The 26,590-nt window shown below is 38.3% G+C and overlaps 1 protein-coding gene across 1 annotated transcript in view; it reads left to right on the plus strand.

Moving 5' to 3' along the window:
- The window catches only part of sorcs3b (sortilin related VPS10 domain containing receptor 3b), a 53,122-nt gene that overhangs the window by 15,450 nt on the left and 11,082 nt on the right, over positions 1-26,590 (plus strand). Inside the window, exons 2-21 of the mRNA XM_031756847.2 lie at positions 2,448-2,515; positions 10,546-10,645; positions 10,793-10,951; positions 11,075-11,148; positions 12,019-12,083; positions 12,714-12,832; positions 15,719-15,808; positions 16,062-16,241; positions 16,718-16,864; positions 17,768-17,870; positions 19,346-19,422; positions 19,519-19,610; positions 20,405-20,512; positions 20,759-20,876; positions 20,998-21,131; positions 21,734-21,847; positions 22,423-22,594; positions 25,466-25,652; positions 25,923-26,056; positions 26,414-26,537. Coding sequence (XP_031612707.1) covers positions 2,448-2,515; positions 10,546-10,645; positions 10,793-10,951; positions 11,075-11,148; positions 12,019-12,083; positions 12,714-12,832; positions 15,719-15,808; positions 16,062-16,241; positions 16,718-16,864; positions 17,768-17,870; positions 19,346-19,422; positions 19,519-19,610; positions 20,405-20,512; positions 20,759-20,876; positions 20,998-21,131; positions 21,734-21,847; positions 22,423-22,594; positions 25,466-25,652; positions 25,923-26,056; positions 26,414-26,537 — 2,365 coding nt within the window. The remainder of the gene's footprint in view (positions 1-2,447; positions 2,516-10,545; positions 10,646-10,792; positions 10,952-11,074; positions 11,149-12,018; positions 12,084-12,713; positions 12,833-15,718; positions 15,809-16,061; positions 16,242-16,717; positions 16,865-17,767; positions 17,871-19,345; positions 19,423-19,518; positions 19,611-20,404; positions 20,513-20,758; positions 20,877-20,997; positions 21,132-21,733; positions 21,848-22,422; positions 22,595-25,465; positions 25,653-25,922; positions 26,057-26,413; positions 26,538-26,590) is intronic.

The raw sequence follows: 26,590 nt of genomic DNA on the forward strand, positions 1-26,590 counted from the left end.
CATCTAAGAGTTAAAATCTTTGGCAAAAACGACCTGTCTGTGTGTGCCTTTTAATGTTTTTTTTTTCTTCTGTCGCCAAATGAAAAATGCTGGATTTAAAAGAAAAAAATAAAGAAAGTAATTGGAGAGTCTGTTCTATAAGGAAGAAAGAAACAAATGAGGTGAGATTGAACGAATCAAAGAAAGAAAAGAGGAAGCAAAGAAGGAAAAGACAGCGACAAGAATAGAATGTTAGGATAAAAGGATGACTAAACCCAACTCCTCGGAGGGTGAGAGCCAATCTGAAAAATGATTGGTTGACTTTCCCGGGGCAAAGCTCTCTTTGCTCACATCAATAAAACATAAACATGAATAAATGCACTGCTTTTGGCCTTCCAGGGTCCTTACTTAATTTCATGTATGCAAGTGAGCGATGATATGCATGGAGAATTGTATTTACCTAGAAGGCTCAAAATAATTCTGGAAGCCATTTTGTGTTTGTTTGTTCCTGGTATTTACATAAATGCAAGGCTGCACCACAAACTCTCGGAGTTTCGTTTTTAATGCACCTTCATTCTCATACTTTAAGTCACACATCTGGTGTGCAAGTCATGTGCTGTCCCTACTGGTCTCGGCATTTGCATGTATAGTAGTTGCTCCCTATTGACTTGAGTCACAGATGCACAGCCTATCAATAACGCTGAAGATGTGGGAACATGCAGTCTACAGTGATGTACTCTTGATGTATCCACTTAGGGACAAATCATCCAAACAGTCAGCTGCCTCACTAGTCTGTTGGTCCCTGAGGTAGATCTTCACTGACCCATTTCAGTGGGTCAGCTTTTGTTAATGAGCCAACCACACAAACATGTTGACAACAGTTAAGGGAGAGCCCCTAATGGCAATTACAGCTTGGGTGCCAAGAGGCTTTTCGTTATCAAGTTTTGCCATTTGGGGCTATTTTTTCAAGGTTATTTTACATCATCAGCTACATTTATGTACATTTGGTTCATTTGGAATTCACGTGCAAAACAGCAGAAATGATTGAAACCCACGAAACTGTGAACATCTATTCGTTGTTCACTCGATTAGTTTGCTGTGCCGCATGTTTGAATGTCGGTGGTTAAGAATGAACTGCTCTAGTTCTGACACTGATAAAATCAAATCCAGATTCAATTTACCTCGTAGTATTTATAATATCCCGTGACACAGATTCATTGTTGTTAGCAAAGGAGAACTGAAGAGACAAACGATCAACAGTTTGGCTCAGTTTTTCCTCTTGTATCTATTTTTCAAAGCAGGCAATTAGGACTAACATCACAGCCATTTAACTAAGTCTGCACTCCAAATTGATTCCGACTCCAGCGTTGGACCTTGCAGACATGGTGCATTTAGTTATGCAAATGCTTATCTCACTGTGTGATTGGTTAATTAACCTGCAATGCAGATAGTCCCAGCCATGCACAGTGGCCATTTGATGGCTAAATTGTGGGTCAATTGGGTTTTTAACATTTTCAAAGCAGACTTAGATACGTGTCATTGTTCCTCTGAGTCTTGTGTGGCTTTTTACGGTTTAATGAGTCGTTCCATGGGTCCCATAAGGTTAATACGTTTAAACTCACTGTAATTGAGCTTTTGACCTATCTTTCATGCCTTTTTTTTAGTAAAATCACAATATTATGTCATCTTTCTAGTCTTTGATTGTAATTATCTACCATTCCTTCTCCCACAATTCATAAAGCACCCCAAGCTCTCTACCCTACCCCTCTTTCTATCCTGAGTTATGAGCATCCCCACGGGAAGTCATTTATAATGCCATTGGAGTGACAATAATGCGTTTGCACACCATTTCACTCTGCCCTCTGTGCCTTGACAGGCTTTTATGGGCCGCATTTTTGTTTCCCCAGAAACACATTGTCCAACCATCCCCAGAGAACAAATGTTCCACCTAAACTGGAACTGGACGTCTTCCAATGAGTAAAAAGAGTAAAATAACAACATGTAACATCAGCATTTGAGATCTGTTGGTGCTTTTGCAGCAAAGGTACTTAAATGTTTTGAAGGTAAAAGCAAGGCTGAAGTTAAAAAAAAGGAAATGAGAGAGGATGGTGCATTGCAGCCACTGACTGCATTTCTTTTCGTTGTTCACTGAACAATTATGTTCAGAGTTTGCTGTCATGTAGGTATCATTCCACATGAGATACAGACACAACTCTTGACAGCCTTCATGGATTTTTTTTTCAGATCCTGCCACTAGTCGACTGACATTTCCTGACAACATGAGGATCACTTGTCATTGGGCTAACATACTGTATGAGCCTGATATTTATTAGTAAAGAAAAGCAGCGGACATGCTGTATTTATTCCAAGTCATTAGGTGGAGACAGATAATGTGTGCTGCCGAGCCAAAGGTTTTTAATGCAGATCTTGACTTGTAATTAAATATGTCTGTTGTGGTTACGTTGCAGGTGATCCTGATCTTGACTAAGCTCTATGACTTCAATCTGGGGGGTGTTACCGAGAGCTCACTCTGGAGGTAAGTTTTCCTTTTTTAATCTCTGCTATTTTTTCCTTTCCATACCAATATTAAGGTTGAGGTATCATTGCAGGAATTTTATAAAAATGCAAAATCACAAGCCAAGAACAACAAGAATAATATATTCATCGAGTGCTGGATACTGTAAGCATGATTTATAGTGTTCTCCCTTGCTAGGATACGAACAATCAAGTTTTACTCGAAGCCAATATGAAGTATGTTTTAATAAAGCATCTTGAAGTACCATCCTCTTTTTGCTTGCTGGAGTTCCATAAATAACACAACTAGCACCACAACAACCTTTTAGAGAAGGCCCAACCTATTTTCTGTCCATCATCAGCAGGACTATTTCTGAAAGATAAACCTTAAGAATGATCTGAGGGATTCTCTGTTTGGATCTGTGGTGCTTTTCCTCTGACCTAGAAACTTTGTGATGGAGTTTTTGATTGATTGTCATCTGTAACCTTTTGTTTCAGAAGCAATTGACATGCAATTGCTGCTATATAGCCGTAGTAATTTCATTCAGTATGTATTGAGAGGTGAGTTACAGTGCCCTGTCAGGTCATAAATAAGAATGGAATTCATTAAGGATTATACCATAGAGCCCAATCCAGCCTCTGATATGCCTTTTCTCTCACCTCTGCCATAGCCTGCAGAGAACTCATTTCATTCTGAAATACACGTGAAAAAGAGACCATCAGTCCGCCAAGCATAGAGTTTCAAATTAATATCTGTTTCACCAGAGGCGGCACTAAGATTTACACCCGACTTGACACATTTTGAAATCCCATATTGTGTACAGGAGGTCTTCCATCATCAAGGTGTCTGCTTAACAATGGCACCACGAGTAAATTAGAGTGTTCCTCCGGGGATGCACGAAGGTTCTTAGTATGGGTATTAGAAAAGCAGAGATTTGAATGTTATGAAAAGAAAAGGGAGTAAATGATTTCTGTGATAACACAATAAATGATTTATGACTACAGCTGCAGGCCTCTGTTGGTGGCAAGACGCAGTGTTCGGATCAACGGGTGACTTACAGAAGCCATCTAAACACGCATCAAGTGCCTTTTGTGTTTTGAGATGCCTGCCGTTCCTGCCCAAGAAACCTCACAATATAGTAACATCGTTTAAGAGGCTTACTTCCACCACCGCAATCAAAGAGCGATATGCCAACTGAAAGCAGTACTTAAGCACAAATACAAATGCGTTTGGAGTAAGGCTTTGAAAACAATGTCAACAGCAAACGGAACGATTCAAGTTAATGCACAGACAATGATAGCAGACACTGGGTGTCTATCCAATTATACAGTGAAATTACATTTGGAGGCACTCAGGTAGAACTGAAGCTTGGCTTGGCTGGTTGTGCTGAGGAGAAATATGAGAACCGAGATGATGAACACATCTGCCCCTTTTTGTGGATAGCAGTTTTGTGCAAGTGTCTTTACATGCAACAGATCGAAATTTCTGATTGCATTTAAATACAGCTGTTTAATAATTACATTTATTTTAAAATATGTCTCATTAAATTTTTATATGCATCCGCTAGTATTATCTACTAAAAGAATTTACATGTTTTAATATTAAAAGAAAACACTGCTTTTCTCAGGCTGTACTGGGGTACTTATGCTCATAGGGCAGGGATAGCTCAGTAGGTAGAGTGGTGGCCCCATAATCAGAAGGTTGGGGGTTTGAGCCCACTGAACGGCTCCCCTGAGGTACCCCTGAACAAGGTACTGTCCCTACACACTGCTCCCTATTCTATAGCCCAATGGCTGCCCACCACTTTACTGAGTGAATGGGTTAAATGCAGAGAAGAATTTCCCCACGAAGATCAATAAAACATACATTATTATTATTATTATCGACTCTGCTTTAGCTCCTGTTCCTTTTAAACTACCTTTCAGGAAAGATTGGTCTGATTGGTCAGTTAGCTAGTCCAAAGCAAGGTAACACTGGGTATATTAAAACTGTCACCTGTTAACAAAAAGGTTTAGCTTAAGCCTTATTTGACTGATATTAAGCAATACATTTACATGTAAATTTAAAAAACACACAGCATCACTGCTGTTTGTAGCTTGCTGCTACAATTCTTTTAGATGTACTGAGTAGCAGGTTAAAAAATAGCTTCAAAGTAAGGTTGTACATAGGTCTAAATTGGCTGTGTTCGTGTCACTGTTTTATATGCATTCTGTAGTCTAAAAATATGTAAATGTGGAGCTTTATTGGGAATTCAGCAAAGTACAACATGCAAGTGCAAAGAGATTTGCAGAGAAACAAATGAATAAAACAATAATGGTAACCACACTAGCTGCGCACAGTGCTAGCACTTAACTTATAAGGATTTTCTCATTGTTGCAGGGAGATTGCCACCAAAATAAAAGTAATCCAGTGGCTTTTTATTTCTTGCATTGCTGGGTACGCATGTGTTCAGCAGCAACAGATAATTCGGAGTGTTTTGTCCATTTTGGTTGAGGGTGTGCCAAACTTGCCTCCATGTGGGCAGTATAACAGTCTGCTATGTAGTGGCACAGATAAGTAAGAGAAGCAAATCCTGGACTACAAGTGTTTCAAACCGTTCAGAAGCACTATTTTCCATGGGAGAGAATAACTACATTTGTCCTCTGTTACTTTGAAAACCTTTTACATTTACAAAAAAATGCCATGTAACAGACTAAAGGGTTAGAGGAGAAACTCAAAAAGCATAATGTGAGCACTTTAAGTTTTCCCTACTGAAAAGAAAACCTAATGAAAGAGGATGAAACTAAATATCTAAATCAGTTGAAAGCACAGAGAATAAAAGGCAATTCTGGCTCTAATTTAAGATTAAAAGCTATATGAAAGGGGATTTCATCACAGCACTTGAAAGGAAGTCTTCAAAATTCCTTCCTCACAGCCTTCAATGTACAAACACTATGAAAGGAGAGTTATTACTCATATACTGTAAGCTTGCAATGTGTCCATTACACAGAATAATGTTGTATTCAAGGACTGTAGTCATGCTGGCTGATTTAGCCCTTCAACAACAAAGAGCATTTTCTATATTTACTGATGAACTTTTTCCATTACATACCTGGACTTCATTAATTGATTTCGCACCTGGTTTTATTACATGTCAGTGTATCGTTTAAATCAGCTTGCAGAGACTTGTTTGACATGCAGGGAATGGATGTTTAGTCTGCGTGATGCCTTTGTCAGAGTTAAATTATTTCTGTTGCAGATTTCTGCGAGAACTGCCTGATTATTATCCCAACTTTTCACTGCAGAAATCTGCCAGACTTGGCTCTCATAAATCACATTCCTTCTTTTGATGTTCATGTTTTCTTGTTGGTTGTCAAAAAGCTTTAAAGTCTGAGCTTTCCTTAATGATTTTGAACGCGCGAGTCTTCAAATTAGCCCCGGTATGATATATACACCATCTTACAGAGATGACAAATTTCCTGATAAAATTCCCAAAAAGCTAAATGTATCTTGTGGAATTTTCTCAGAGAAATAAATTTATAATATTTGATATTATTCACTAAAGTACAGTCTTGGCTAGCAGTGTTGAGTCACACCTCATTTCTTTTGCTAGGAAAATAGGTTCAGCGGTTTATTGAAATGTGCACATGCATATATAGAAATACAGTATTAGGAAGAAACAGAGTTTGTACCAATCTACAAAGTTTGTAAAAGTTGATATTTCAGTATGACTATCTTCATTCTTCAACACACATTTTCAAAAAAAAAATCCCTTAGGCGAGTTTTCTTGTCATTTCTTCAAGTATTCCTCAGGAATAGTTTTCCAGACTTTCTGAAAGTCATTCAAAGCTCTTCTTTGAATGTTGCCTGAAGTTTGCTCTTTAACCCACACTGCTTGAACAATGTTGAGGTCCGGCGTCTCGGTAGGATAATCCATAACTGTGTGTGTTTTTCTATCCAGGTTTGCCTTTACTGCATTGGCAGTGTGTTTGTTTGCCAGTCAGATGCTTATGCAATACTGTATGGAATATATGATGGATCAAAATCTTTTCTATGTTAATTATAACATTAATTTTGAACAGATCTTGAACAAACACTGGCTGAAATGCAGACCTAAACTATGTTCACTATATTTAAAGAGCACTATAAAACACTCATATTAGTACCTCTGTCTCTCCTGTCCTCGTCCATGCATACTGACAAGGATCTGAACCAAAATTTTCAAATTGAGACCATTTCTCATGATATTTTTGAAACAGTAGATAGAATGCATCTTCATGTCCTCTGTCAGGTCTTTGTTGGATTTTTGCAGATGTGACTTTTACATACTCTTTCTCTGCTTTTGTAGACCTGGCACTTTTCTTTTGTCCTCCATTTCTCCAGTTCCCTCAATTTTCTTAAGGAAACACTGCACAGCATGTCAAGATTTTCAGCTAATAGCTCTTTGCAAATCACCTTGTTGGTGCAAAAATACTATTTTACGCCTGTCAAACTGTGTTATGTTTGCCATTTTCTGTAGATTCAGCTAAAGAAATGGGAACAAATCATGTGTTTATGGAACAGGCTGCTAGTAACAAAGTGCCTAAAGATACAATTTAAAACAGCTTTTTTCTGCTAAGCTGTCTGATGCAACACCTTTTTTTATTTGAATGATTCATACATCAGTATTAAGAGGCTTAACAAATAAAAACAAAACAAAAGCTACACTGTAAACTGTCAGTTACACAGACGAGAATGAGTTAAAATGTCCAGTTTAAATTAACTTTAAAATAAATTCAGAAAGCTTTGAGAACTCTTGCTCAAGAGCACTTTAACAAATACAAGAAAGTCTGGCTAAGAAATAAGGGTGTGCTAAAGACTTTTGCACAATACTGTATATTATGTGTATTCCTGAGGCCAAACAACTGTGTTCAAGAAATGTCCTATAAGGTATGGGACATGTCTTTTAAATATTTGCACAACTAGCTTTTAAAAAATGTGTTGCAGTGACTTTAGATAGCAATCTTGTGTTTCTTTACTATAGCAATATCCCCCTGTAATCTATCATCTTAATCCTTTTTAGATGTCTGTAATTTGAATGTAAATAGTCCACAGCAAATTATCTACCTTACACAGAAGTGCCATGGCATAATAATCTAATGCATGGACACGTCACAGTAATGTCTGTCTTTTTTCTATTCACCTGTGTTTTGCCTCTTTATGTTTTACATGCAAATTCAGGTATCAATTCTGCCACACAGCATGGACACCCACTCATACAAAATGCAAGCTCAAATGTAGTTATTTGGCAGTCTATAGCAACATTAGTTTTGTAGCTGGCTAGCAGACATGTTAGTAAATTCAAGCAAATCAACAGTTTACGTGCCGTGTTTTGGGTAAATGTCTAAATCACATAAAGCTCCCCTGACAATACCAATCCTATGTGAATAGTGGTGTTGTCTGCTCTTTAATTTGGCTTTATTGGAACCAGTAGCTGATCAATAGTATCAGCAGTGTGATGTCATACACTAGCCTTGCTTTCACTTTATTGGCAAACTAATCATTGAGCCAAATGTATTAATTTGCTTCGACAGTAGCTTCACCTTCACTAGCTGATGTCATCCTTCACTGCACCTTTTTTGTATTTCAGCTGTTCCTTCTTGTTATTACAGCTTTCATGCAGCATGCATTTGTATTGCCTACTAATAGCATATTTTGTCAGCAGTGATAATACATATCCTGTCTCTTGCATACTTGTTTGTGTGCATGTGAGTCCTCAAGCTACAAGATTGTTGCTAAATTACATATCATTCTTCATATAACTACACTGCATGCACAATCACTTGGCAGGTTAGTATTCATCATATAATAATTTCTATGCACACTTTCCAATTCCAAAACATATAAGCCTAAAAGCTTGTTGCTGTTTATCATTTTCAGGTGTTGTTTCTGTAATATGAGAGGGTGCAGGCTAAATTGATTCACACTGTTTATTAAGGTGTTCATAATTACTGGACAAATTAGTTATTTCAGGTAGCCCATGAACAGACTTAAATAACAGTGAAATATCAAAAACTATGCGGTGACTTTTAGATGTTTGCAAAACCTCTTTAAATGACTAACAAATAATGAAGTGTTTTGTTAAAAATGGCACAAATTAAATGCAGAAGAATGTGGGTAACCCCTCCAGTTCTGGCTGAACAAGAACAAGATGAAATGACAGTGACTGTTTTTGGAGTAGATGGATGTGTCCGTGGCTGGATTGCTAAAGACAAAGTGCACCGGGCGGAGGTGGAGGTGGAAAAGGGGTACTGGTAAGAGCTGCTATAATTAAGGATGAGCTATTTGGACCTTTTAGGGTTGAAGGTGGAGTGAAAATTCCAAAGTTACAGGGCAGTTTTTGGAAGATTCTTTCTTCACATTGTGATACGGGAAGAAATTGGCAGTATTTAAGAAGGAAAATCAGGAGAATCCTCTATCACATGCATACAAATCCTTCAACTGCTAGCCAGGGAGGCGTCAAAAATGACTTGGCTCTCTTCTTCACCTGTCCTAAATGCTTTTAAAAACCTTTGGTAAGCTTTGATGCTTAAACAAAAGCTGATCTTAACAAAGGGCCAAAGAGAAAACAGACTTTTTCTGCCTTAATTCTGCTGGAAACACTCCTCAGAGATTTTGGTCCATACTGACATGATAAGATCACACATTTGATGCAGATTTCTGCCGCATCCCAAAGGTGCTGTACTGGATTAAGATCTGGAGACTTTGGAAGTCATGTGAGCACAGCGAACTCTTTTTTTATGTTCAGGAAACCAGTTTGAAATAATTTGAGTTCTGCCACTCTGCTGGTCAGCGACAATACTCAGGTAGACTGTGGTGTTTAAATGATTGCCAATTGGTACTAGGGGGCCCAAAGTGTGCCAAGAAAGTATCCCCCACACCATTACACCACCAGAAGCTTGAAGCATTGATACAAGGTAGGATGAATCCATGCTTTCATGTTGTTTACCCCAAATTCTGACCATACCATGGGAATACCCAAGTACTCTCAATTTTTTAAATATTCACACCAGCCCGTCTGGCACCAACAGCCATACTCCATTCAAAGTTACTTAAATCAAATTTCTCCCCAATTCTGATGCTCAGCGCGAACATCTCTGCACATCTAAATGCACTGACTTGATCGGCTGATTAGATATTTGCTTTAACGAGCAGCTGAACAGGTGTAACTAATGAAGTGGCTAGTGAGCGCAATTGTAGAGTAATTAAAACGTAGCTTCCCCCTTGAAACAAAAGTGATGAGTTGCCAGGTTATCTGCAATTTAGACTCCACAGTCTGGAGAGCAAATTAAAGTTTTGGAAATATTTATATAAATACTGATATTGTATTTTCAAAAATAATAGGCAGATGTTACAGCTAGTTAGAGCAAATTAAATTAAAGCTGACTTCAAAGCTTTAACTTTTATTTATATTTATTTATATGCATGTACACTGCCGTGCAAATTTGTATGTGACTCAGCATCTCGCTTTCAAAGCTGGGTTTTGCTACTTACCACTCAAAATACTTGGCGTTGCTGCCTGAAGCCTAAGAGACAAACAAACAAAATAGACGCCCGCTCACTACTTGCTAAAAGCACCGTGGGGTTACTTTTAGAAGTGATTAATTTTATCTTTTTATCCAGCATATTTCTGTAAAAATTAGCTCTACACTTACTACTTGAAAGCCCTGCTTTTCAGCCAAACACCACCCTCTGATTACATTACACATTTAGTCCTTTTATAATCTGAGCTACAATGAATGGCATTTTTTAGTGTAGCAGTGTTTTTTAACGCAGCACTTTACAGGAGCAACAAAATCTGCATTAGCATGAATGTAGACTGTGCAAGTAGAATTTCATCCCTTAAAGCAAAAGGCTGCCCGAATGGTAGAAAATCAATCTAAAAAAAGTATGGTATACTCTGGAGTCTTCTAAAGAATAAGTGATTTGCAGTTAATGGGCTAAAACATCCCAACACTCTGCTATGGGGCTTTCAAATTTGTCTCTAATGGATTTTTTTCATCAGACATGAAATGTTTTTTGTTTGTGTCCAGATCCACTGATTATGGGAGCACCTACACCAAACTCAATGACAAAGTGGGTTCAAGGACAGTTTTAAGTTACCTCTACGTCTGCCCTACCAACAAACAGAAGGTTAGCATTTACCTGTTGCTTATTACATCTTCCTGGCTTGAAATATATTTTTTTAAATGGTTCTCTCTCCCTCTCTCTCTCTCACATACACATACATGTATGTGTATGTGTATATAAATACACATCATCTGTCCCTTTGTACTTTAGATAATGGTGCTTAGTGACCCAGAAGTAGAGAGTGCTGTTCTCATCAGTTCAGATGAAGGGGCGAGCTTTGAAAAGCATCCCATTAACTTCAACATCCTGAGCCTGCTCTTCCATCCCGCGCAGGAGAACTGGATGCTCGCCTATAGTCATGACAGCAAGGTATCTTCTGAGTGAATCCACATTGTACCTTAAAGTGGAAATAAAATAATGTACAATGCTCAGTAACTTCTTATTCCTGAAAATTTTAAGCGTGATGAAGATCAGCCTGTTTTTGTCTTGCAGCTGTACAGTTCGATGGACTTTGGGAGGAAATGGCAGCTTGTTCATGACAACGTGATGCCAGGCAGATTCTACTGGTATGATTATGCGGACTCCCGTCTTTCTTTTTAACTCTTTCTGTACTGTGATTGCAATTTGCATCATCAGAGTGTTCACGTCTGTGACCTCTAGTCAAAAGCAGATCTCACTCACAGCAGTCGAGCTCAAAACTGATTACATCCACGTCACGTAGACCTGAAGGAATATGTTTCTTTGTCCATAGCACAAACATAACATGCTGTTTTTGTTGTTGCTGTCATTTAGTAATCTTGACTGTGCGGGCACAAGGCAGTGAATATTGATGTGAGGCCGTTTATCCCTGTTTGTCATGGTATGTGTCAAACCCAGTGGGTTTTTTGTTTTTTGCTGGGAAAGAAAGGACATTGGTTGGAGGACATCCTCTCCACATGCATGAACAGTTAGATGTTTGATAAATAAGAAGAGCGCAGCGGGTGAAGCAGCACCCGAAACAATGTATTATTTGTCCTCTTGAATACTATTTCTTCACGCACATTATGCCAAATAGTTATTTTTCAAAATAAGGCTGGAGCCACCTACAATTTTGTAAAAACACACATTTGCCATGGCATGTGTTTATGGGAATGGGGGATGTTTTGTCAAGCCCCCCCATGCCATACCACTCTTCTTTTGCCGTTTCCTTTGTTGATGCCTTGGTGAATTGAGATTAATTGCCGCTGGTGGCACAGATCGTACATTGACTGATCTACGGGAAATAAAAACGTATTGTTATGGGTTTCACAGAATAGCGACGTCCATCTAAAGCTGTGGTGCTCATCTGAGCCTTCCCTTTCTTCTTCTTCTTCCTCTTTTCATATTTTTTTTTCCTTTTCTTACCCACCAACCTTTTCCCGCTCCTCTCTATTTTCTCCTCCTCTGCTTCTTTCAAGGGCGGTAATGGGGCTGGACAGAGAATCAGATGTGGTCCACATTGAGACGCGCATCGGAAAAGGCCGTGAGTACTGCACTCCAGTTTGCTGCAGTAGCAAGACCCACAGGACCCCTTGTCTCTCATTTAGAGCGAGGTCACGGGCAAGATGAGACCTGTTCTTCTGTTCAGATTGGTCCCTGAAGTCTAGTAAAGCAGAATAGGTGTCTCCTGACAAAAACGGAGAATTTTAGTGGGCTGATGGATGTTTCTTCTCCTTAATCTCCCCCCTGAGTTTCATAGACAAACCTCAGCTTCCCCTTTCTAAACAGCGTGGTCTATTCTGTCAAACCAATTAAAGGAATCTCCTGCATTAGAAATGATGCTCATATTCCTCCTGTGGTGAGAAAATGTGTATCAGAATTACCATACAACCTCTCCTTGTCTGGCACAATAACATCTTGAACTTTACTTTGTCGTGTAACGCTGCCAGAGCTTTGACTCTAATAGTCTTGAATCTAATTTGGATTTAAAAAGTATTTGGTGACTAGTGTCAGTGTTTGACTGTTACACAAGCTGAAAATTGTTTCAGAGCAATGAACTTGGAGTGGATTTTGGATTTACATACTGTATAGCAGCTCCACTGCATACAAAGTACTGTTTGAAGATAAATGGTTGTAATCAACTTCTAATTGATTTCCTTTTGTCTCTTTCCAGGTGCTCAGTATGTGAAGTGCAGAGCCCAGCGATGCACAGAAGGCAACAGACAGTACCTCTTCCCTGGACACGTAGACACCAACTCACTCGTTGTACAGGATGAATATGTTTTCACACAGGTTTGCATAGTAACAGATTACTTTCCTCGATTAAACGAAGCCAGTCGTCGGCATCTTTTCATGCAAAGGTTGCTGTCTATGTGATCTTTTGATTTTCTTTTTTTTTTTTCGTTGTCGTTTGTTTTTATTTTGCTCTCATGTGCACCCAATTCATCCTTTTCCATCAAAACCCATGTAATAGCTTTCTCCAACACACCTGTTCCCCACTGGCCCGATGTGTGTTTTGATTATGTTTTGTCTCGTTCATGTCAAGGCACGCTCAGTCTTTGAGTTTCCACACAGACATACTCCATGCCTGAAAAATGTGCGGCAAAGGAACTGTGAATAGACAGGTTGGTGTCCTTATTATCATTCACTCTGACTTTGACTCCAATTAGACAGCCACAGTCAGGGTCATTATTAGAAAATTTAATTTTCAAATGCCCTCCACTGTCATTGATTTCCATCCACAGCTATGCAATTTTCTCTTGCTGGTCAGGCTTGATGCATTTTGGTCATCCTTGACTGTACTAACTAAATTTGAGGAAAATAAAAAAAATCAAATTATACTACTTTTCTGTGGCTCCTTTCATTTTAAATAAACACCCCTAAATATTTTCTGTTCATTTTGATTTATTTATTCACAGATTTAATCTTTTGATATGATATGATGTTGCAACAGCAATGCTAGCAGTGACCTAGTTTCACTTTCAACACATTTAATCCACTGACTTGATTGGAATGGCTACAGTGTAAGAATGAAACTGTATGAAAAAAAAATCACAGTGTGATTCAGAAATGGTGATTCAATAAAAAGCCCAAATTGCATTTAGCTGAGATGAGATTGACCGTCAAGGCAGAGGCAGACACGAGGAAGATGCTGGTGAAAATAACTGGACATAGAGGGAGTGTCTGCACGGAGGTGGCACAGATGACTTTCTTGTGACTTTCATTGCTTGGGGCAGTTGGATTTAACTTGACAAAGAGTAATGAGGTTATCGATTGGGCTACAACGAAATAAGCAGTCTTCAACACCTCCAAAGTCTCTTGGGAGGGAAGGAACAGCCAAGTGCAACATCCTCAAAAATGTGGCCTGGGAAAATGCAGCTCATTGATTTTCGATAGATTATTCCATTAGAGTCCTAATGTAGTGTGTTGGGGGACAAACACCATCCTTCTAGTTGATTAGAAAATAAGCAATCAAGTAGTGTTGCCCTGCCTGTAAGTGGAAGGGAAAGTGGTAGTGCATTAAGATCTCCAAGAAACACTGTAGATAAAGCCAGCACAATTTTCAGTGCCTCTTAGCTTTAGACTAATTGAGATAATGACAGTAATTTCTGTTGTGCTTAATTTTTGTCTGCTTTCAACACCCTGGAAAGCAGTGTTCATATACCACCTTCGATAGAAGTCTCTGCATGCCCTCTTTTCACAACAGAGTGGGGTGCTGTCCAACTCTCATGCATTGCTGTACAAAATATTAGGTACTATAATTGGTTTGATATCTGTGTGTCATATAGTATAGTCGAGGAGGCTTTTGATTGACTCCAAATTCAATTTGTAGCATTATGGCAAACTTAAACATATAATCAGAGACACGTTGAATTTCAAACTCGATACCCAGAAAAATTTATTTATTATATATTTATATTTTGTACATATTTGTTTTTTTTAAATAAAAAGATTTTTAAAGATAGTGGTTCATGCAGATGTATTCAGCTTCAAACCTGTTTATTTTGTCTTTCAGGTGATTTGGAATCATGTTTTCATTGTCAATCAGAGCTAAACTGCTACTCTTTCTGTCGGTTTCCCAGCTTCAGTCTGGGACTTTTACAGAAACACAAGTTTTTTGGCACAAATAATTGCTATCCCGTTACAGATAGGCAGGACCGACAAGGTTTGCTAAGGATAAGGTTATTAGCGTTGCTTTATTATTAACCATAGCTGCTAGTTGCTAGCTTATTGATAATGTGGGTAACTACTGTTAGCTAAACGGCTAACGTTAAGATGTGTTAACAAGTTCAAATTTATGATAACTGTTCAATACTAACATGCTGTTGAAACAGGAGCTTCACTGACCTCCTGAAGAGTGGGACATCAGTCTTTCAGATACTTTGTCAAGTTTGTTGTGCTGCTATTCATGTGTTTAGCTGCTAGTGAGGGGAGGGGCTGTGTGCCTCTCTGTCTGCAACAGTGCTGTGTGAAGCTCTATGTCACCTGAAGGAGGCATAGGTGACACTATTGATATCAATACTGCAGTAAAGGAGTATGCAACCTGATAGTAATTTTTGTATCAATTAGCATGCAAGTGCCTTTTTTTGCCTACTGAAAAAACAGCAAAAAAACAAGTAGGTGTACCATTGCATTTTTTTTCACAATTTCCACTAGGTGATGGTTTGGTCCAGGATTATACAAAGAGATATAATCCCCAACGAGATAATCCATAGGAGCAATGTTTGGCATGTTCGGTAACATGCTTTGAAAAAATCTAATACCTTGAAAAAGTGTTTGCAAGCGAGAGTGCTGTTTTAAAAGAAAATGATGGCCACAGTAAAAGGATTTTTTTTCTTTTTGTTTACTGCATTTTAGCTACTGATGAAAACGACTTTCACTTTACTTTCTGCACCTTTTTCACTGTACTGTATGTCTTGTAAACACCTCCCATCTCAGTTTGGTTTTCATTTGTCTGATGGTCTACATAGGCTTTTCTATGTAGGAGAAAATCATACCAATAGCAACGGCTATAATGGGAATGTGCAAATAAATTCCACTGAACTAAATTTCTTTTCTTTTTGTATTACTGTGAAAAAAATAACTTCCAAATATGATGTATCTTCTTGACACAGGGGTATGTACAGTGCATGTGATCTGATTACAGAGTGACAAAGCTTTTCTGCCTTCATTGCAAAGGTAACCAAGTCAGGACGAGCCAGCTACTTTGTCTCCTACATGAGAGAATCATTCAAGCGGATGAAATTACCTAAATATTGTCTGCCAAAGGTGAGCAACAGAAATAACAACTACATCCTAAAAGTGTTTGATATTTAAGAAAAAGAAAAGATATTGTTATTGTTTCAAATCACCTTTGTTGCTTTTTGTTTTAAGAGTTAGGTCACACGACTTTTATGAAGAAATGTCAAATTTAATGCCGTCTCTTCTGAGACTATTTTGTGTTTGTTTGCCTGCATCTGTCATTCTCCCCCATTCTGTCTTTCCATCTGTCCATTTTTCTCTCGCACACATCCTACTACAGGACATGCATATTATCAGCACAGATGAGAAGCAGGTATTTGCTGCTGTCCAAGAGTGGAATCAGAACAACACTTACAGCCTGTATATCTCAGACTCTCCCGGGGTCTACTTTATCCTTTCATTAGAGAACCTGAGAACCATCAGAGGACCTGCGGGTAATCTACTAGTGGACTTTTATAAGGTGTGTAGTTAGCCTTGTTTATGGAGTGATGTTGGCACTCCACCACTTACTCCCTTTCCTGTTTCTGTGTAGGAGAACTGTTAATTTATGAAGCTGTCATTATATAGTAGGTTTTAATCCATTAACATCCTAACAATACATTTTTATAATTAAAAATCAGAATTTTGTTGGCAGTATATTTTGTCTGAACAGCTACTAAAATATGGTGCATCATTACACAGTAAACTATTTAAAGCTGTTTTGAATTATTAACAATAAAACTTTACATATTTTGCTCATAATGCTGTACTTTCAAAGAACATTTTTCAAAACATAAAATGTCCTTTCATAGAGTTTTTTTTTACAGTGCCGTGATTTTTCAGACTGCTTCCACTGATGCTCAAAAGACGAGTCAATAATTATAGATTAATTTCCTAAACTAGAAGTGAAAAGGGCTCAGACAGTAATGAATGCATTTTTGTTGTTTTCCTTCTTAGGTTGAGGGGATAAATGGCATGTATCTTGCCAACAAACTGGTGGATAATTACATAAAGACTTTCATCACATACAACAAGGGGCAAACATGGTCCCTGCTGCCAGCTCCTGCCACTGATGTGGCTGGAAATAACCTTCACTGCATTCTGGTGAGCTTGAGCCTTTGGGCAGGAGTGAATGAATGCTCTTATTCATGCAAAATTAAGCCTATGACATGAAACATTCCTCAAATGTTTCAGCCTCATCAGCTGTGTTTTGGATGTTCTTGGAGACAAAGCCATTTTTGCACCAGGCCAGGTGCCAGCCTCAGCATCGACTTGTCTTTTTAGTCCCCTAAATGACTGAAAAGATGCTTTGTTGGAATATTCTTATTATCAGTTTAAGTCACAGAGTGTCATTGCATTACATTTTAGGGGTCTAGACTTTCCATTAACCTCTGAAATTTCAATTTAGTACCTGTAGTCAAACAGGACTAATGAAAGTTAGATTGCACTGAATTACATTATGTGGCTGTGTTGTTTTTCAGCAGGTATGATGATCACCTAATCCAGTCAGTATGTTCTTCAGAGACCATTTAAAACCATGTACATTCCTCAATTAATAGCAGGCTATAGTTTTTCTGTGTGTCTTATAAATGACCACTATGCTCTCTTCTGCTTCCTGACCCCCTCCTCCAACCTCAGCTGTATGAAAAGCCGTATTGATGTTTTTCAGTACGCTTTATTCGGGGAGATGAGTGAAATGATTTGAATCAATTTTGCCATTTTTATCAGTGCATCTTGGGGAATTTTAATTACATGCCTTGTTTGCTTTAGAATGAAACAATTCAAATGCCCTCTGTGTCCTCTCAGCCATTTCTTTTTTTTTCTCCTAGCAGAGGAGATGAGAGGAACAAAGTATCTTTGTTTTATAAATGGTGTCTGAAAATGTTAGCACTTTTCGCTCAACGGGAAGAATAGTTTGAAAGCCAAGCTAATTATAATTGCTGCTGTTAAGATCTGAGATATATATTGTTTCAACTTGTGCTGTATTTGAATCCGTTTTGTTGACAGCCATTTTGCTCACTGCATCTTCATCTGGAGATGTCAGAGAATCCTTACACATCCGGACCAATCACCAGCAAAAAGTCTGTTCCAGGAATCATTGTGGCTACAGGTAGAGTTACATTAGGACATGCATTTAAGGTGCTGTGCAAAAGTCTTGAGTAATTTTTTTATAATTTGATAGAAAAATAGGAGATAGGTGCACTGGAGAACTGAAACATGTGCACATTTATATGGAAATTAAATATAGAAGCACAGAGTTTGTACAGTTCGTTCGAGCTTGAAAGTCAGTATTTGATTTGATCTTCAACAAAGTCTGAGCTCTCTTAGGCAAGCTTCCTTATCATTTCCTTAAGTAGTATAGAGGAATACTTCTCCAGGTTTCTTCTTTGGATGTTGGATGCCTTTTGTTCCATTCTCTGTCAAGATGATCCCACATGGCTTCACTAATGTTGAGGTCTGGGACTTAGGGAGGCCAATCCATGGTTGATGGTATTCCACGGTCTGTTTTCTTACCCAGGTATGCTTTTTATGTATTGACAGTGTGTTTGGGATCGCTGTCATGCTGAAAAATGAAGCCGTTGTTTTCCAGACACTTTCTGGATGGTGTTGCATGGTGAATTGAAATGTGTACTTTTCTTCTCAAAATTTCATCAATTTTGAGAAGATCCTCAATGCTGCACTAAACCATTACAGAGGCTCCACCATGTTTTACAGATATGTATAAGACATTCAGTGTAGTACCGCTCTCCTGACCTCCTCCATACATGATGATAATATTGAGAATTTGAAATAAAAACTTCATATCACTCAATTTCACTGGTTTATCACTCCAGACCCATTCAGTTCTTGTGTAATTTGACAAACCTCAGGCTTTTCTCCCTTTTTCATTTACTACTTTATACCTGTCAAAATGTGTTATCTTTGACATTTTTTGTAGATTCAACTAAAGAACTCAGAATAAATTGCATGTAATTGTGACAAAATTGCTAAGGATATTAATTTAAAATTGGTTCCTTGCCTCCACTGATGTGGAGACATGACACTGGTTCATGTTTTGGGGAAGGTGTCTGTTTTATTGCTGAAAATGGTCAGGCACAAGAACTGGACTGAAAAGGAGAGCGATCACAGCCAATGTCCAAAGGAAATCTATGAAAGACCTTCAGAAAGCCTGGAGAACTATCGCTGAAGACCCCTATAAAAATTGCAAGACAGTCCCGTATCCTCTGCAGCCAAATATAAAGAAATGAGCCATGGCTCAAGACTTTTGCACAGTACTGTAGCTATCCATTGTTTTTCAGGTAAATACATTGTAGCAGTTCAGCTGACACACAATTAATCACACAGTGCCCTCTTTATGTCATCGAAGTCAAATATGAAAACTTCTCAGACTAACTCTGATATTTCAGGTGAGATGATTAGATCAGGCTAAGTCATAAACTGTCATTTACCTGCAGTGGAAAATGAAAACATACATAGCTTCTGAGTGATTTCTATCAGCTGATTGTGCACATAGGTGAGTTATGAGCTATAGTGAGTCTTTGCTATGTAAATACTGACTGAAATTATGCATGTTTTTGGACTCAGGGAACATTGGAACAGAGCTGTCCTCCACCAACCTTGGGATGTTTATAACATCTGACGCAGGAAATAGCTGGAGACAGGTGACATCCATGACACGCTTTGTATGGTTACCTTAAAGAATGGTGTTGCCTAATAAAATGAGCAAATGTGCCTCTTTTTCAAATTTACCGATTCAGATTTTTGATGAAGAGTACAACGTTTGGTTTCTTGACAATGGAGGAGCTTTGTTGGCGGTATTGCAAGCAGCGGCGCCAATTCGACACTTATGGTAGGTATAAGTTGCTTCAGTAATCTCTAACCCCATAAATACTGTAGGTAGAAACTGTAGGTGTTGGGGTTGTAGTGGGAAATTACACGAGTGCAATTTTGTTTGGGGGGGGGGGGGGTTGCAGCATATGATTATATTTAATGTTTTAAAATGCTGATGGGCCAAGTTTGCATGATTATTGTATCGGTGCTGCAGCTTCAGAACTGTCAGAGTCATTTCCAGCGGAAGAGAGTCTGTTACAGCTTTGTACTCGTGGTTGGATATGATGGTTTGAGTGCTTTTATGTAAATGAGGAGTAGAGCAGGGTGGAAATATGAGACTCAGAATGCCCTCATAAGTCCCTCATATTGTGGGAGCTCTGTAACACTATCTACTTTGATGTCCCTGCACACTACAGCCCTGTCAAATGTGATTAAGCTCCGAGAGAGGTGATTTGAAACCCCCCAAATCTATTTCTAATGTTACAACCTGAGTCATATCTCTCTTTTCTGTTGTCACCTTCAAAAATCTACCTGGGCCAAGGAACATTTGTTCTATTGTTCAGTCTGTTGTCAAGATAATTTTTCACATTGAAGAGAATTCAAGGTGCTTCATTTTTCACCCGCGGCAAAAGCTAAATGAACTCAAATCTTTTATCATATTTCTTTGTTCTTGCTTTTTCTTTCTGTAACCTGTGTGCTCGTGATGTTTAATGTTATACGCACAGAGAAAACAATAATTTTATCTACTACAGATAGATAAACAACGGTAGGTAGATATTCGTCCAGTGACAGTTGTTGTCTTCTTTTACGCAGGATCAGTCTAGATGAAGGAAAGAAATGGGACCGCCACAGCTTCTCCTTGGCTCCTCTGTATGTGGATGGAGTTTTAATGGAGCCAGAGTCTGACAATCATATTATCACGTAAGGAGACACATGGGTTGAGTCCAAGACGAATAGAACAAATATCAAATCTGAAGAATTAGCTCTTGTGTTGATTTAAACAAGGAAAGGTTCAACAGATTGACTTAGACTTCTAATCAAGAGGAATTTTATGTTGCCTGTCAACATTAATGACAGACTTCAGATTGCAGGTGGTGAATATGATATCAGAAAACTGCATGTCTATGTCTCAAGATAATCTTGCTTTTCTTATACATCATCGTTCAGTTTCTTTGGGCACTTCAGCCATCGGTCAGAGTGGCAGCTGATTAAGATTGACTACAAAGGCCTCTTTAGCAGGAGATGCATGGATGGAGATTATCAGACATGGTACCTGCACAACAAGGTAACAGGATTATTAATCACATCTGATTTATTAATGATTCGATCATGTGTTTGCACATTCGTTTCTTTCAGACTTGTGAAAAAGGAGACAAGCTTTTTTTCTTTCCTTCTTTGTGATATAGGGAGAGCTCTGTGTGATGGGTGAGAAGCAGATCTATATGAAGCGCAGGCCAGGCAACCGTTGCATGCTGGCCCAAGACTATTCCAGGATCTATTCCTCAGAGCCATGCCCCTGCACAGCTTATGATTTTGAATGGTAATGACTTATATTCTCTACAGTGTTCCTAGCAGGGAATATATTGTAACTCACTTTTTTATCCCCAGTGACGCTTAATTTCTTTCATCACATGTTTACCAAACACCCTCTCTTCTTTGAACATCTAATTCAGTTGTGCGTAATTAGGGCTGCTTGTCGACATTTGTAATAAAAGAACAAAAGTATCAGTTTGCAGAACTTCATAAGGCTTAATATCCCTCTTACACTGCATATTTACAGAATAACCAATATGACTCTGTTCATCGGATATAATTATAGTTTGAAAAATATGGATCGGAGTTAAGAACTTTTCATCGCGCTGCTGTGATTTGCATAATGTCAAGTGACTTATTAGAATTCAATTAATAATGGATTGTTAAATGAATTTTAAATATCTTTTATCCATCTGTCTGAAATTCTGTTTGATCCCACATGTCTGACAATCATGTCTCTAGTTATGGTCTTAAAATATGCCATGAAGCTCCAAATGCAAAGCATTTGCCCCACTACAAAAGCTTGCATAGCTCGATTACTCTGAGTAGCAGTGTTTATCATTTCATGAAGTTTCTTTTGTTTTGTTTTGTTTTGCTTTGCTTTGGCAGTGATTATGGATGGGAGCGCCAGGCAGATGGGAATTGCTCCCCTGCTTTTTGGTTTAATCCAAACGGTGCGGCTAAAAGCTGCAGCACCAGCCAAAGCTTCCTTAACAGCACAGGGTAAGTGGCCCCCAATGTTCAGTCCATCACAAAACAATATCCCATTCCACCTTGTTTGTCATGTTGTGTAGTACATACACAGAAAATAATAGTTTACTTCCTATTGGTTGAGAAATAAGGCTCTGAGGGCCCAATCTGCATTATTTCCCAATTCTAAAATATATAATAATTCATAATGTATAATAATTCAAAACAGGTTTTTGTTATGAAGCTCTTTTACATTCAGGAAACTGACAAAATTAAGTGTGCTCATAGAGGTCTGTATTCTGCCAAATGCACAGTATGTGTTGTTGCTGGGTGCTATTTTGCTGCACTAAATTGCAGAAATAAAACTGAGGAGCATCTTCCAAGCGGAAATAAATAAAAAATAAATGTGATAGTGGAGAACACAGAAAAAAAATCTTTTGGGAAAAACATTTTTTTTCTCTTTTTGTAAATAGCTGTATGAAAATTTACTGGCACTTAACAGTTAAGTCTTTATTTTTTTGAAGACTGGTAAAACATGTATCTAATGCTGGGTTCTGTTATGTGATGTGATGTTATACGATGCTCTTTACTTACCGTGTGCTCAAAAGGTATCGGAAGGTTTTGTCCAATAATTGTAAGGAGGCTGGGAGGAATGTGTACTCGCCCAGGAGGCAGCCGTGTCGTCCCAGAGCACCCCGAGGCCTCCAGCTGTCCACCAGTCAGGGAGAGCTCAGTTCCCCTGTTGGAAGCAACGTTACTTTTATGGTCTCCCTCAATGAGGTGAGTTATTACACCTAAAAGTCACTGCAGTGTAAGAAGAAGCAGATATTGCATAGTGAACCAAACTAGCGCTCTCCTGCTTGTTTTTCCTAATTCCTTAGCTAAATGAATGACTGATTTACCTTTGTCTTGCTATAGAAGTGAGGATGATATAACGAATACTTTTCCATTTGTGTGTGGTAGGAGGTGGTAGGAGCAACTTTTAAAGAAAAGATCTGCTCAAGTGCCCATTAAATCAGACATGCCACATCCTCTTTTTCAGCTACTATATTCTGTTGTTTAAATATCATTTATGGTGACAAACTGAACCTCCTATTAAAACCTGTAAGAAACAATGTGCCTTGCTGTAGATGGACACATTTACAAAGGATGTTATTCTCAATTAATGATGGCCTACAGGCTAGCATAAATGATCTGAAATAATTAGGGACGTAAAAGATGTAAAAGAAAAATATGAAAACTGGTTTCAGAGTTGATTGTAATAATAAAAAACTTTACTCAATGGCGCTGACAATCAAGGTCACCTTACAAAACATAATTAATAGTAAAGTATGCAACAGAGAGGAAATAAAACAACTGATGTACAGTGGATTCCAGAAAGGAAACGTATATAAGCTTGTTTAAAAAGATAAACTAAGCAAAAAACAGAGGGGCTGGAAAAGCTGCATGTTACAATATCATGATGTGAAAGGCATAGGATCTGCATCAGTTCAGATGAGTTTAAGAGACTGAAAAAGCTATTTGAGCTGATGTCGTCATCGTCTGCCAGAAAACAGCATCAGATTCAAGATGTCGTCCATCGGTCTGGGTCGCTCAGTGGGAACTGGGAGCCTACGAGGAATCATCATCCAGTTCTCCATGAGGCACGACTGAGATTCACTTTGGAGGAGAGAGAAAAAAAAAATATTGTAGAAAAGACCACATAAAAGACAGGAACACGGTTTCTTCATTTCTTCCGAGGTGTTCATTGTTTCATTTTCCTAACTTTAACCCAAAGGAAAGAAAAGTCGATTTAAGTTAAACGTCCGAGTTAACGAACCATATCTAAAAAATGATTCACATATTTAGAGAAAATAAAGTTAATAAATTCATATTGTTTTAATATAATACTGCATACTGTAGAAAAATATGTTTGATTTTATTTGGACAAACAAATACAAGAATGGGAAAATTATCTTTACGAATAACCTGATCGAAGTGGAATTTATACCTTTGATTTTTCAATTCTTTGTATCATATTTATAAACAAACACATGAAAAATCCATGAATTAAAAATGATTTATAACCAAAAACAGAAAAATCTGGTTTATATATACATGCATACTGTTGATGGGCTGTCTCAGATAGGCTCTTTTCACCTAGTAATTGTTATCATTCAGAATAAAATTATGTTATATTCAGAAAAAAAACCCTTTTCAACAATGGTTGGCTCAAGAAAACGATTATGGTCACACCACACAGGTTACCTCTTCCCTCCATCAAATAATTATTGTTTTTCCATGAAGTTTCTATTATTTCAATAAGACTTCAACATCTATTCCCACAGTTAAAGGCAGCATTACATCATCTTTCCATCCAAGAATAATTTGTATTGACTAACTGCTCCTTGTTCTGCAACAAAGCACCAATGAAGAAATCTTGTTCCTGTATTTTGCTTTTTAAAAAAAAGCATTTCTACAAATGCATAAATAAATAAATACAATAACTGGAAATGGGCCTGCCAACCAAGTGAGCCGTGATAGGCTACAGCCCCCTCCTCCACTACCCAGAATTGGATAAGCAGTAACAAAAATGGATGGAACTGGAAATGATGATGGTAGTTACCAACCACAGAAAAATGGAGACCTCATTTAAAAGTAATCTGAAATCTCAAATTATTCTCAGGAATATTTTGTAAGACTTCTCTTCTGGGAAATATGTATTGATTTTTTCAGAAGACAAATGCAGAAAAAAAAGAAGGGCATGATATTCAAAATACTAATAGATTATACAACGTTGATGTATTTATGACTAATATATTCACAGCAGCACATTACTGCACCAAAAAACAAATCTGAATGCAATGTGTGTACCTTGCAGGATTTACATAGATTGCCCAAAAACTTAAACAGCTTTAACTCGAAGGTTATCAAAAAAACCTTTAGCCTGAAAATGGATGTATTTATGAAATATCACCTCAAACATTGTTTTTCCTTGTTCCCTGTTCCACTTAAATTTAGCTCTTTTAACATAAAATAGATTTCCATTAAATGTTAGAAAAAGAAACAACTTGAGTTTAGTTAAGGAAGAAGTTAGTCCTGAGATCTTATTGTTAACTAATTTAATTGGAACTAGATTCTTCTGAAATGCCGCCTAAAAACTGCTGACAGGGTGTTGCTGAATGTTTTTAAAGTGCAATTCTTCATTGCTTTGATCACCACAAATGAAGTTTATTTGATCTTTTGTTTCAGCGTGACATCTCACTACAGATAGCTCAAAGCCTGAGTAATAAAACCAAAAGTTTATTGTTAAAGTTTCTGTAATTTGTATGAAAAACACTTTGGTGATGGCAATGCGTCTGTTTGTTTTTGAGTGATCAGGTGGAAAAATGACACCAGATTATAAACTCCTCCATCTTACTTTGGGACTCTTTCATGACCTTTTTTTGCCTCTGCGGCTCTCTTTTCACATTTCCACTTGTTTTCTCTGCTGAATTTCTGTCTTTTTCCATTCATATTCACCTTCAAAGTGTTTATGACACAGCCTATATGACATCTCAGCTCCAGCACTTCAGCGGCAGACTGATCGTTCTTTCCTTGCATGTGGTCCAAGTGAAAGTATCCTGGCCTAAGCCATGATGACAGATGCTATGTAACACCATCTGTCCACAGGGAGACTCGCTGAGGACCAGCATCCAGCTAGACTTTGGAGATGGCATCAAGATCACGTACTCTAACCTGAGCAGGGCGGATGATGGCATCAAGCACATCTACAGAACGACTGGGATTTACCGCGTGACAGCTACTGCAGAAAACAGCCACGGATCTGACAGCAGCACACTGTTTTTACACATCACCAGTATGTGAATAAGAAACATCATTACTGATTCCTGAGGCTGTGCAGATAGCATAAACCTCTTCTCTTTCATGGATAGTCACGTTCCCACTCTGCTGAATTACATTTCAGTCATGGTTTTATTACTTTTATGCATTTTAACCTTGGAAAATGCAAAAGCACACACCTGAAGCTAAATGTACATCAGCTGTGATCACAATAATACTTTTCTTGCTGGCTGCATTCATTCGATGCATGTATGGATATATGATGGCGTATTTGTCATCGCCACAGGTCCACTAGAGCGCGTGTATCTCTCCGCTCCCATTGTAGCCATCAGGGGGAAGGAGGCTAATCTTACTGCAGTGGTTTGGCCGAGCCACACCAGAACATTGACCTTCTTCTGGTGGTTTGACAACAGCTCTGAGGTGAGACGCTTCTCCTCCTCCACCTCCTCCCACCATTCTTCTATACACACAAGGCATTTATCCTTCTTACTGCTGCTTTTTTCCCATCTTCCCACTCCTCTCTTGATGTCTTTGTGCTCTTGTTTGCAATCTAAAAGTGTAAATCCCACAAATCATGTAAAAAGTGACAGCATGTGACTGCCCTGTGCCATTCTGGAGGATCCAGCTTGGATGGTTGATTATATTTGTCTATCAGATTGATTGTGTTCAGCGCAGCATCCCCTCATTATACAGTAGATATACGTAGTGTTCTATATTCAGCCATGAGGATGCAGCTTTTTCTGTGCATTTCTCTGTGTTTTTCCTTTTGAAATCCAGCCCATTATAACCTTGGAGGGAAGCATCTCACACACATTTCAGAGGGAAGGAAAAAGCAAGGTCACGGTCCAGGTTGCTTCTGGGAGCACTGTAATGCAGGATTCAAAAGTTATAACTGTTAAAGGTGAGTGGGGGAGACAGTCTTCAAAGCACTTTAATTGGAGAGATGCCTGTTAC

Source organism: Oreochromis aureus, linkage group 13 (assembly GCF_013358895.1).
Source record: "Oreochromis aureus strain Israel breed Guangdong linkage group 13, ZZ_aureus, whole genome shotgun sequence".
Taxonomy (NCBI): domain Eukaryota; kingdom Metazoa; phylum Chordata; class Actinopteri; order Cichliformes; family Cichlidae; genus Oreochromis; species Oreochromis aureus.